This window comes from Haemaphysalis longicornis, unplaced genomic scaffold (assembly GCF_048455015.1).
Source record: "Haemaphysalis longicornis isolate Haplotype H1 unplaced genomic scaffold, Haemaphysalis longicornis Haplotype H1 scaffold_6, whole genome shotgun sequence".
NCBI lineage: Eukaryota > Metazoa > Arthropoda > Arachnida > Ixodida > Ixodidae > Haemaphysalis > Haemaphysalis longicornis.
In genome coordinates this window covers 71,444,166-71,455,581 of record NW_027526407.1, presented here as the reverse complement: position 1 = coordinate 71,455,581, position 11,416 = coordinate 71,444,166, and the positions used below count along the sequence as shown (strand labels likewise).

The 11,416-nt window shown below is 44.7% G+C and overlaps 1 protein-coding gene across 1 annotated transcript; it reads left to right on the top strand.

The window, feature by feature from the left end:
* The first annotated feature begins 890 nt into the window (after positions 1-890).
* Positions 891-9,841, top strand: LOC144141641 (uncharacterized). The gene is made up of 3 exons (XM_077673180.1): positions 891-1,263; positions 2,893-4,042; positions 9,707-9,841. Exons 1-2 carry the CDS (start codon positions 970-972, stop codon positions 3,709-3,711), a joined length of 1,113 nt encoding a protein of 370 aa, XP_077529306.1. The 5' UTR covers positions 891-969; the 3' UTR covers positions 3,712-4,042; positions 9,707-9,841.
* Positions 9,842-11,416: the final 1,575 nt, after the last annotated feature.

Sequence of the window (11,416 nt, the reverse complement as noted above, 5' to 3'; positions counted from 1 at the left end):
AACGGAAGTTGATATCACGTACCCATTTGTTTTCGTGCTTGGTTTGTTAAGGGGGGAAGTGGCAATTAAAACGACTTTTTTATTTATGGACCAAATTGAATCAAATTAGGATCATTTATGTAGCTAACCATTCTAACCACAAAACTGAAATCGTTTTAAAGATGCCATCTATACTTTTTGAGTTAGAAGACTGATTACCTGAAACCTGCAATCAGCATAATTAACTATTTAGGCGAGAAGTGAGCAAGATTTTTACATCAGTGAGATCAGAACTGTTTATTTTGTGCAAGGAAGCTATTAGATTATTGCATTATATCCTTTAGGCCTACAGAAAGAACAAGAAAATTTCACCTTCTTTTCGAAATCAGAAATATTTTCATGTCAAAAAGAAATTGAAACCTCTCTTTCTTTTTTGATACCAAAACGAAATAAAGCAATATTCAAATAGCTTCCGTGCATACAATAGACCTTCCTGGTCATGCTGAGATAGAAATATTGTTGAGTTCTTGTCTAATTATTTAATTACTCTTGGAGTGGCCTGGTGAAGGTAACTAGTGTGGTAACTCAACAAGTATAGAAGATATCTTTAACCTAATTTAAGTTTTGTTATTGGGTTAATAACTTCATAAAATCTCCTAATTTGAATAAATTTGATCCATAAATAACAAAAATAGTTTTACTGGCCACGTCCCCCCTTAATCTTATCTTGATGAAAGGAGCCGTGATGCGATGCTGCAGTGAGCGTAGTGAGACCTTCGTGTTTGCGATAGCGGAGGTCTCTTACATAACCGACCGTTTTTTCCCGTGAGGTCGGGAGAGCCACTTGAGCGAAAGATAAACAGCAGCTAGGGCGTGGCCGCTGTGGCCTTAGCAACGGTACCCATGCCAGATAAGCGTCCGGGTTGCCCTTCAGACCGCAGGTAGCCAACGAATCTCGCGGTGTTCGTTCCAGGGCCTCCGATCCTTCCCATGTTAAAGATGTCTTCAGCCACCCATCAGTATACTTTGGTGGGGTTCTCCGAAGAAATAGACCGGAGGCCACTGCTGTTCGTGGCGCCTCTCTCAGCGACGAGAATTTGCAGCGCTTGCGGACTCGTACCCAGGGTGTCGGCGGTCCTTGTATGTGGGCATGTATTCTGCCAACCATGCTACCGTCAATGCAAGCGGAGTAAGAAGATATATTGTCCGCTCGACGGGGAAGACTGCCGGGAAGAGCAAGTGTTTTGGGAAGACCTTCCGGCTAAAGGTGTACTGAAAAAAAAGGTAAGTGTGCAGATCCAAGAACCCCTTCCTTATCAGACTTGGCAACAAATGCATTATTAGTAACTGCCGATCTGCATGCTGCACAGACATGAACTGGTTGTGTGACTTTTGATAGAGGATGCTCATTTAGATCGCTCAGTTACGCCCCTATAATTTAGCAAAAAGGGTTGGTTAAATGTTTCAAAGTTATATAAAGTCAGTGTTCCTAAGTGTTGGAACTGCGATGAAGATGATTAATACTTCAGAGCACATAAGCAAGGAACAGACCGACTGCATTTCAACAGTCGAATCCACCGACATGCATCGCGTCGTGTCCAGGCTGGTTAGCTATGCGCTCCAAGTAAGGCGACGTTGGGCCTCCTTGATAGCCGTCGCCGATCGGGCGTCGACTGCCTCGGACGCAATCCGGCCCTAGATTTTCCCATGTATTCCAACGAAACCTCCGGTCCGATGGAAGTCCTATTCCTATTATCACAGCCCTCGAACTATCCAGAACTAGTAAATCGAGGAGGACCATCGTGTGTTGTTCTCGTTGGCGGGTGAAACAAAAATGGGTGACCGGGGCGTTGGTTAACGAGTGTGTGTGTGTGTGTGTGTGTGTGTGTGTGTGTGTGTGTGCGTGCGTGCGTGTGTGTGTGTTTGTGTGTGTGTGTGTTTGGGTGTGTGTGTGTGTGTGTGTGTGTGTGTGTGTGTGTGTGTGTGTGTGTGTGTGTGTGTGTGTGTGTGTGTGTGTGTGTGTGTGTGTGTGTGTGTGTGTGTGTGTGTGTGTGTGTGTGTGTGTGTGTGTGTGTGTGTGTGTGTGTGTGCAGTACATAGCCTGCACGTACGCACATAATTCCATAGCGGGAGTCCACTTCGACTGTTCATCGTATTTCTTATTTCGTAACAAGATTTACTAATGTGATTTATGTTGTCACCACATGATGTTTCAAATGTCTGTTTGTCTATCAGGCAACATATTTTTTAGAACACTGCTTTTACTGCAATGTAGAACAAAAGCTTGCTTTGGGAGAGTTAGTACATTATGCTTAAAAACTACTACGATGCGATAAAACAGGTACGAAGAATAAACACGTATAAACAACTCAGTGCAAAACTTTCAATTATATTTTATTGAGGAAAGACGCTGTTTGTATACACAAAAAACTAAAAAACTAACAACACTGTGGCGCTAAAGGGGATCCCAATTCTAAACGGGTTATTTCTTTATCTGACAGCGATATAGACGGAGAACTAACGCAGTTATCCCCTTCCTACCTGGAAACATTAGCTTCAAGATTTTGATCACACAAAGGTTTTGAGAAGAGCAGCCGAAAGCTTCAGCGCGACATTCTTGACGTTCATTTTATCAGGCAGGCAGGGCATAACTGCGTTAGTTCTCCGTCCATATTGCGGTCAGATAAAGTAGGCTTTTTGGGAATGGTATGCACTTTTACGTCACAATGTTCTTAGTTTTCTAGTTTTTTTGTCTATACAAGCAGCGTATTTTTTCAATAAAATCTAGTTCGAAGTGCGGCACTCTATTTTTTGTGCGTGTTCTTTCTTCGTCCATGTTTTATTGCAACGTAGTGATTATCATCCAGTGTAGACCATTATATCAGCTCACCAAACACCTTGTTGCTGGCGCAGGTGTTCTGCTGGAACCAAGCCAATGGCTGTAATGTCGTCACGGTTGCTGCAGACATTTCCAAACACTTTCACCATGAGTGCGGTCACCACCTGGCGAAATGTCCTAAATGCGCCGCAGAAATTCTTGCCACGGAAGTGTGCAAACATCTGGAGTCTCACTGCGGCTCTCGAGGGGCACCCCGTCGATCTGGAGTCTCCAAGAAACAAGATGTTCCGCAAGGACAAGAGTGTCTCAGTACAACAGCTTCCGAAAGTGTGACAAGCTCCAACTCAATGTCCATGTCCTCGATTCAGGCGGAGCTGATAGATATTAGCCACTCCTTAAAAATGGGTGGCGCCCCCACAACTTCCTGCGACGGAGAAACAAACGGGGGAAGTTTGGAAACAAGGAAACTGCGAGAAAGTCTCAGCGAAATAAGGATTGAAATGGCCAAACAACAACGCCAACTTGATGAGTTCATGGAAGACGCCACCGCTAACCAACAGATATTGTATGACAGCTTTGTGAAGCAAAATGAGGTCGTAAAGCAAATTTTATTCAAGGCTGGCCGCTTAGAAATGGGGCAGAGTGAACTAGCTCCGCAGTTCGCCGCATTCAGGGAAGCAATGGGAGACAGACATCGTGAAACGAAGGCTCAGCTTCAGCAATTTTCGCTCAAGATTGATTCCCAGTGCAATCGGTCGTGTGAATTGTTGCGTTATACTCCCGCTCTCTTACTCTCGTCGATTCCGTTTGCCACAAAGCACACCTGGATGTTCGAAGAATTTGAGTCGCTACGCAAAAAGCAGAAAAAGAGTGCTCCGCGGAGGCAATGGTAGGGCCGGTATACCTGCGGGGCTACTTCGTGTCGGCCGGGATCCGTTTATACGACAGTGGAAGGTTGTACTTCCTGTTTCAACTGTACAAGGGAAAAATTGATGGGTTTCTTGAATGGCCGTTCAACCTCAAGATGGTCTTCAGCATGCTTCACCCACGCGGATCCGAAACATTGGAGTATTCCACTACACCGAGCAGTTTTCCAGGCTTTCAGAACCATTTTTCAAGACCGGTGCGGCGGTATAACAGTCGTATTGGAGGTTCCATCGTGGCTTTCACGGCAGAAGAGCTGGAGAGCCGGGGCTTTATCGAGGACGGCAGAGTGCTCCTCAGGTGAGATATGCCGGAGAATAAATGAGCCCTTGAGCTCAAATACTGTTCACTGGTTTGCTAAGATTCACCAAGCCACTTTTATTAATAAGAGAAGTCAGGCTAGCGTGGCTGACCATTGTATTTAATATAAGCATCTGACAAAATCCCGAAAATGCCAAAGAATAGCGTAACACGCGCTAGCTGTATTTAGAAACGTCTTGCAGAAACCAAAACCTTCTCAGATTATTATGACCGTTTCCCAATCCGCAGAATTAGAAAACAAAGTTCACCGTCGCTTGTTGAAAAATGGCCGAACACTTAGCTTCAATAGTTGTTGCAAAGCCACGTTTTCGCCAGCCCTCTAATAATGTACCCAATTTTAGGCTCCAGTTCTCTGCAACTTGTAAATATTTTCCGTTGCGTACAAGGTTTATGATCGTTACGTTTTTCATATGTGTAAATTGTGGTGTTTTCAGTGCGAATCGAAATATAATAGAGATGTTAAGAAGATATGTGGCTTATGTTGTTTTATGTTTAACCGGTAACTCTTCCAAGTTGCAGGTTGATGGAAGCTTTCAGCGTATACTGGTAATCAGTAGTAACTTTGATAACGAATGGTGCACAAAGAATTCAATGATCTCAAATCTATTTTCGCAGAGCTCTTACTCAAGCTTATATAACTGATGCTCATAAAAGTTTCTTGAAATTAGTATGATACGGACTTAGTCAAATTACAACCTTGTCTGACTGGGGTCATGGCCGGTATTGTTGTAGTATGTATTTATAAACCTAATTAAAATCTGCCTTTACCTTGGTCATCGACATAGGGCTAAATCAGAGAGGGGAGTTGGTCCTGTATGCCGGCTTCTGGAATGAAGTAAAGAAGGGAGTCGACGGCCGTCTTCCTGTTCCTTGTAGACCATTCTGGATGGGTCCCTTCCCGCGACGGTTGTTGCCTGACTTGATGTGGCAATGGATCTTTTTCCAATAGCGATCTGCGCATTCTCTGGCTGCCGGTCCACCATTCTTGCCAGGCGCCTCCGGCAAAATAAAACAAAAGGACTCTCCTCAGTTTTCTCCTTGGGGAGCGGCTATGCTGTCTAGCCCTGCAGGTTTTCATTTTATCTCTGTCGAGAGCTCGTGGTCGGTTCGTACGTGCATACAAAAGTCGCTTTCTAAGGAAAGGGGCAAAGACGTTTGAGGTTGACCACGCTGTGAACACATGACTGCCAGTGAGGGAGTAACAAAGATGAAATAAGTAAACAAACAGGGGCCTTTCGGCCGCTGCAGATTATTCACGGGAACGTGCGCCTGCTACGGTGACATTCATGTGTAAGGTACGGGTGACGGATGGGTGCTGGAGGGACTGCAGGACCGGAATATTTTGTGCACGAGTTCTCCGAAAGCCACACCTTTTTGCGGGCTTGCCTTGCCGACATTTTAAGTTCGCTGTGACGGCCGCTAGGAGGATCCGCACTGGAAAAAACTGCAGCCGTTCCACTCAATGTAAAAGCGGTTGGGAGTGGAGAGCAGTGATTCGCCATAATGGGCTGTACCGCCGTTATCCGCTCACTGCTACTACCCCATAGAATTCAAATTTCCCGACTTTGCAGTGCTCGCGCGCCCCCTGCCTGAAACTGCGGTAGTTTTGTTCTTTTTATGCATGCTTGTGGAGCTATTTGACGTCATTACGAACGCGTAATTTTTTTCTTGCGGAGCTGGAGCATTTTTGCGGCATTTCGAACCCGCCATTTTCTGTTTGCGCGTGGAGCCCTTCTGCGTCATTTCGAACACGCCATTTTTTTGGCTTGCGCGGCCGCTTTTTTTGCGTACTATCGTAAAAACCAGCCCAACGAGCGTTCCTAACTAAATCACTGCAGGCGCTGCCGGTTAATTACGTATATTTTGCCTCTAATGTACCTATAGTTTTCTTTGCGCTAAACAACGGGGAGATAGACGTAGGACAAACGCCAGCGGTTCACGAGTTTGACTTTCGAAGCCTCTGGGGTACGCCATGACGACAGGGCTACAAAGGAACGCCCTGCTGCTCTAGTGGGGTCCAGCGAGCGAGCTATGACAAGGAGAGCGCAAAAGTACTCTGCACTTAATAGATTCATTGAGAAGGGGTCAGGGTTCGCAGGTCCTGGAAAACAGGGCAGTTTCATAACAAGTAGTTGGGGTCAGCGACTTGTCGGCTGTCAGGTGATTGACAGTTTGCATATGGCATCGCTGGGGTGTAGCTGAAAACAGGCTATGAAGTTCGGCGTTATGGCAGTGGTCGTCCCAATACGTCGGGGTGGGACCGCTGCCCACTGAACAAAACCGGATGGTTTAGGGTCATCCTCTTTGGGCAGTCGCAGTCGCAGCGCTGCAGGTCACTCAGCAAGTTTTTTGGCATAGTTTCTTCATAGTAATATCCAAAGCCATTTCTTTCCTCTTCCAACTCTTTGCCCTGAAGCGCAAAAGATGGAGGTGTCGACGCTTGGATAGCGGGGAAAACCTTCGTCAGTAGAAACAGAGACTGTGGGCAATTATCGGGATTGGAAAAAATTCACCGTACGTCCTGTGTGCCTCCTTCTTTCCCAGTATCCCACTATGGCTTGGGACCCAAAGGTCTGCACTTGTGCGGCCGATTATTCGAAGATGTCTTGCAACTGCATGGAGTCTTGCTACCGTCGGGCTGCGCCTGTTATTTTTGCCACATTCTCTCACGGCTGCCTTAGAGTCTGTAGAGAGCATAACAGTTGATTTATGACTCAGAGGTGTTTCTGGCGGCTGTTCTGTGATCTTTTTCGGTCGCGAATTGTAAGGCTCTCACTTCGACTTCCTTCATATGGGGTACCGCGTACAGCCTTGGTTTCTTTTGCTATGGTCTTCTTGTCGCAGCACCATGCTGTACCGACCCTATCGTTCTGAAACGTTGCGCCAGTTTATCTCGCGCGCACTCCTGAGTCGTCGTCGGTACGCTGCAGTCCTGTAAGGTATGTGCTTGCTGCTTGTTAGCCGCGTGTCCGATGCTGAGCTTGTGCTTTTGGGGATGGGCCGGTGGTCAACTACAACTCTTTGCTTCCATGGTTTAGGCGGTTGCTAGAGCCGGCTTCGTGTCCAGCGAGTGACCAAGTTGACGAACAACTGCCCTGCCGGCTTGAGTGCGACGTGGTAGCTGCGAGGCCTCTAAGTTTTCTGCTTAGTCTTCTATAGTTTTCCTTTCTAAGGGAAGGTCAAGCTTGTAAACCATTGTGTATTAAGTGAGGCAGCCCAGATATGACTCGCATGGCTTCGCAGTGACGGTAATCTACAGACTCCCGTTGCTCTTCTGTGAATCTGTAAAAATTATAAAAACAAGTCTTACGAATATACAGGGCGTTTACCAAAATGCGAAGAACACCTTCACGGGGGCCTCACTTCTTCGTAGTAACCCAGGGGAAGGACAAGTGTGAGGGTTTCACACAGTTCGACCAGGGTTGGCTTTCGAAATTGTTTGAGATGGGATTATATGTGTTGGTGTCGGAAACGTCTGTCCGTATGGGCACGCGTACGTGACGAAATAAGTACACAATCGCTGTACAAGCGACTCTTGCCGAAAATAGCGCTGCAGATGCGTAATTCTTGACTTGACAGTAGTCAGCGCTATATCTACTCTCCGCCCGACCACAGCCGTATAAAACCCTGATTTGAAAAGTTGTAATCGATGTCCTCGTAGGCGATTCTGTTAGCGATTACCAAGATAATCGCTAACAGAATTTCTGCAACCTTAGATTTCAGTCAACCTAAAGAACAAGCAGGGTTCCGTAAAGGTTATTCAACAATGGACCATATTCACACGATCAATCAAGTGATAGAGAAGTGCGCTGAGTATACTGAACCCCCATATATAGCCTTCATAGATTATGAGAAAGCATTTGACTCGGTCGAAACCCTAGCAGTCATTCAGGCATTGCGGAACCAGGGGGTAGATGAGCATTATGTAAGAATACTAGAGGATATCTACAATAGGTCCACAGCTACCATCATTCTCCATAAGGAGAGCAGTAAAATACCTATAAGGAAGGGTGTCAGACAAGGAGACACAATATCTCGAATGTTATTCACAGCATGTTTACAAGAAGTATTGAGAACGTTGGATTGGGAACAGGTGGGAGTACGGGTTAATGGAGAATACCTCAGTAACCTCAGATTTGCTGATGGCGTTGCCTTGCTAAGTAACTCGGGGGACGAATTGCAAAGCATGCTTTCCGCACTGTATGAACAGAGTAGAACCGTGGGCCTGAAAATTAATATTCAGAAAACTAAAGTAATGATCAATAACCTCGGGACAGCACAGCGGTTTGAGATAGGTGGCGAGGCAGTGGAAGTGGTAAGCGAATATATCTACTTAGGCCAAGTTGTGACCCCAGATCCCAACCATGAGGCAGAGATAATTAGAAGGATCAGAATGGGGTGGGGTGCATATGGCAGGCATTCTCAGATAATGAATAGCAGCCTACCATTGTCGCTGAAGAAGAAAGTGTATGACAGCTGCATCTTACCGGTACTCACCTACGGGGCAGAAACTTGGAGGCTCACTAAGAGGGTTCAACTTAAATTGAGAACGACTCAGCGGGCAATGGACCGTAAAGTGATAGGTGTAACATTAAGGGACAAGAAGAGAGCGGAGTGGGTCAGGGAAAAAAACACGTGTTAAGGACATATTAGTAGAGATTAAGACTAAGAAATGGACGTGGGCAGGGCATGTAATGCGAAGGCAAGATAACCGCTGGTCATAAAGGGTAACAGAGTGGATCCCTAGAGAAGGCATGCGCTGCATGGGGCGGCAGAAAGTTAGATGGGCAGGTGAGATTAAGAAGTTTGCGGGGATAAATTGGTCGCAGTTGGCACCGGACCGAGGTAATTGGAGAATAATGGGAGAAGCCTTTGCCCTGCAGTGGGCGTACATTGGTTGACGATGATGATGACGATGAATCGATGTCTCCCAGTTCAAGAATGGGCAAGTGTAACTTCCTTGTTTTTCATTCGCAATAGTGCAGGGCACAGATTCCATGATATAACAGGTCGCGCAAGAATGTGTCGTAAATTTCCCCCCAAAATAAACTTCGTTAGTGATTAGTATGTTTTCGTCTTCAGTGGTAATTTGGGGGCATTTTTTTAAGCAGTAGAAATGCTTGAGCACGCAACTGTGGCTGCTTGGTTAATGTACCTGAAGTGAATGTGCATGCCTAATCCGCTCCGTTGGTTCTACTGACAGAATAATGTCAGCTAAATGTCGACCGTTTCTGTGTCCTTTTGGGCAAGCATTCTAGTTCACCGTTTACATTCTAAACCCAACAACAGATGAAAACAACGGCTTCAAAATGGTAATTTTTTAAACAGAAATATTAAAACCTTGGTTCAAACAGGTACAAGCCTTTCGAAATTCAAGCGCGTCTTTGAGTCCAATAACCACCCGTAATCCAATCAAATCAAATCATTTTTATTTGCCATCATACATGGTATATGGGAGGGCTATCTACCATGTAATATAAGCCATGTCATTTTAAGACAGTCGAAAATGTTTCTTAGGTACATGTATTTTATGCAATTTATATATATTTATTGTGTCAATTTTATTTTATTTGGGTTTAAGAATAACGTAAGCTATGGTAACTAATACGCAGTGACTCTACTCAATGCTGTGCGTTTTTTCAGCCTTGCACTGGAACCTATAGGCGACGACGAGGAACCATGAAGACGGCTTTCAGAACGAATTCAGCGACTCAAGCAGGCTTTCCCCGGGAATTTGGCAACCAACCCGAAAATAAATATGTCTAAGGTCAAGCAATGTCTTTAAGGTCTGCCTTATGGGGAATTGGGAAATATTCTACGAGTGTAACCAATAATAAAAAGAGTTTCCTTTTTTTCCTTAGGCAAGAAAAAAAAAAGAAATATTGTAACTTTGTAATTGTCAAATAATTTTTACTCCCACAAATGAACAGCATGATCGCTGCGCTTTCTAAACTTGTGCTGGCGATTCCACTGCGCTAACACCTTGTGAGTTGCAGTATTTTTATTGTGTGCTTTAATGGTTAAAAAAGAGAAAAGCTTGGGGAACTTCACATGTAATTATTGATACCGTCCAACCGTAAACGATGAAACTGTATTCGAGAACCAGTTCTCCAGTGACGTGTTGTTTTACCGCTGGACCTTCTTCCTGTCTTTGGAGAAAGAATTTTTTGGTGCTCCAGTAAAACTGAAAAATTCTGAAGCAGTTTTTAAACCAGGAAATGGGAAATTTTACACAGGGAGGTTTTTCTTATTGACGGCACTATATGGGGAATCAATGCTACATCAATATGTTTTGACAGCCTGCCTCAAAAAGTTCTCCTGAGTTCATGGGGAATTTTACAGTTGGCTGTACCTCGATGCAGCGAATTTCAGCGTCCGCAGGATTTCTGAAACTTTTTGTTTCACTGAATTGGTGCGTAGAAATTGATTAAAATGCAAACTGGATGCACATGCAGCGGAGGTTAGGCCTGTTGCGGCCACTCACGCAAGACTTTTCTGTGCCGGTGACAGCGGTGAATATTTACCGGAATCAAGGGAGTGGGACACGGGAATCAGGGCAACTATTCTCAAAAGTAACTATGAATGGTTGTCCCCTCTCATGCCTACGATTGCAGATATTCATGGGGGTGTTAAACGTTTCCCCTAAACCCAAGTCTGCAACAGTGTATAATAATTGCGTCAATTTAGGAGAACAAACTACAGAGTTCCTCCTGTGATCCAACAAAATCTGCAATAAAAATAAAAACGTGGCAGGATGTAGGCAAAAAAACATAAATTTAATAGTAACACATCAAAACGTACTACGCGCGATCTAGCCAACGCTGTGGAGATGTTTTAAGAAATATGCTTATACCTAGAGAGGTATATAAAAGCTGAAGTGTACCAGAATCTACCCGAATTCACTGGTTAAACCGTTTTCAGAACCTGTATTGGCAATTAGCTGCCAAAACTCACGTAGTGTTTGTAAACAACTTCACGGCACTTTGAAGCTGGGCGAGTTGGTTCATGGTAAGTTGAAACAGCGCTAAGTCGCGACACAGTAAACTGGTATTGATGATTTGTGATGATTGCTAATGGTATCCACTTAATGACATGGTAATGACAGGTAAAATTACCAAGGAAACTAATATAACTATGTTGTATGCTGTATCCCCTTTAAAACATGGTATTGACAAGTAAAACTAACAAGGAAACTAATATATCTGTGTTGTATGCTCTTCGCGTATTCTTAGGCTTGGTTTTGGGGCAGGCTCAAAATAACTTTGGTCGGTTACAAGTGGTAGTTGGACTTGGCAATATTCCTCTCTCTGCTTTTCTTCCAACACATTGTAGTCGGCGTTTAGTCGCCTCGAC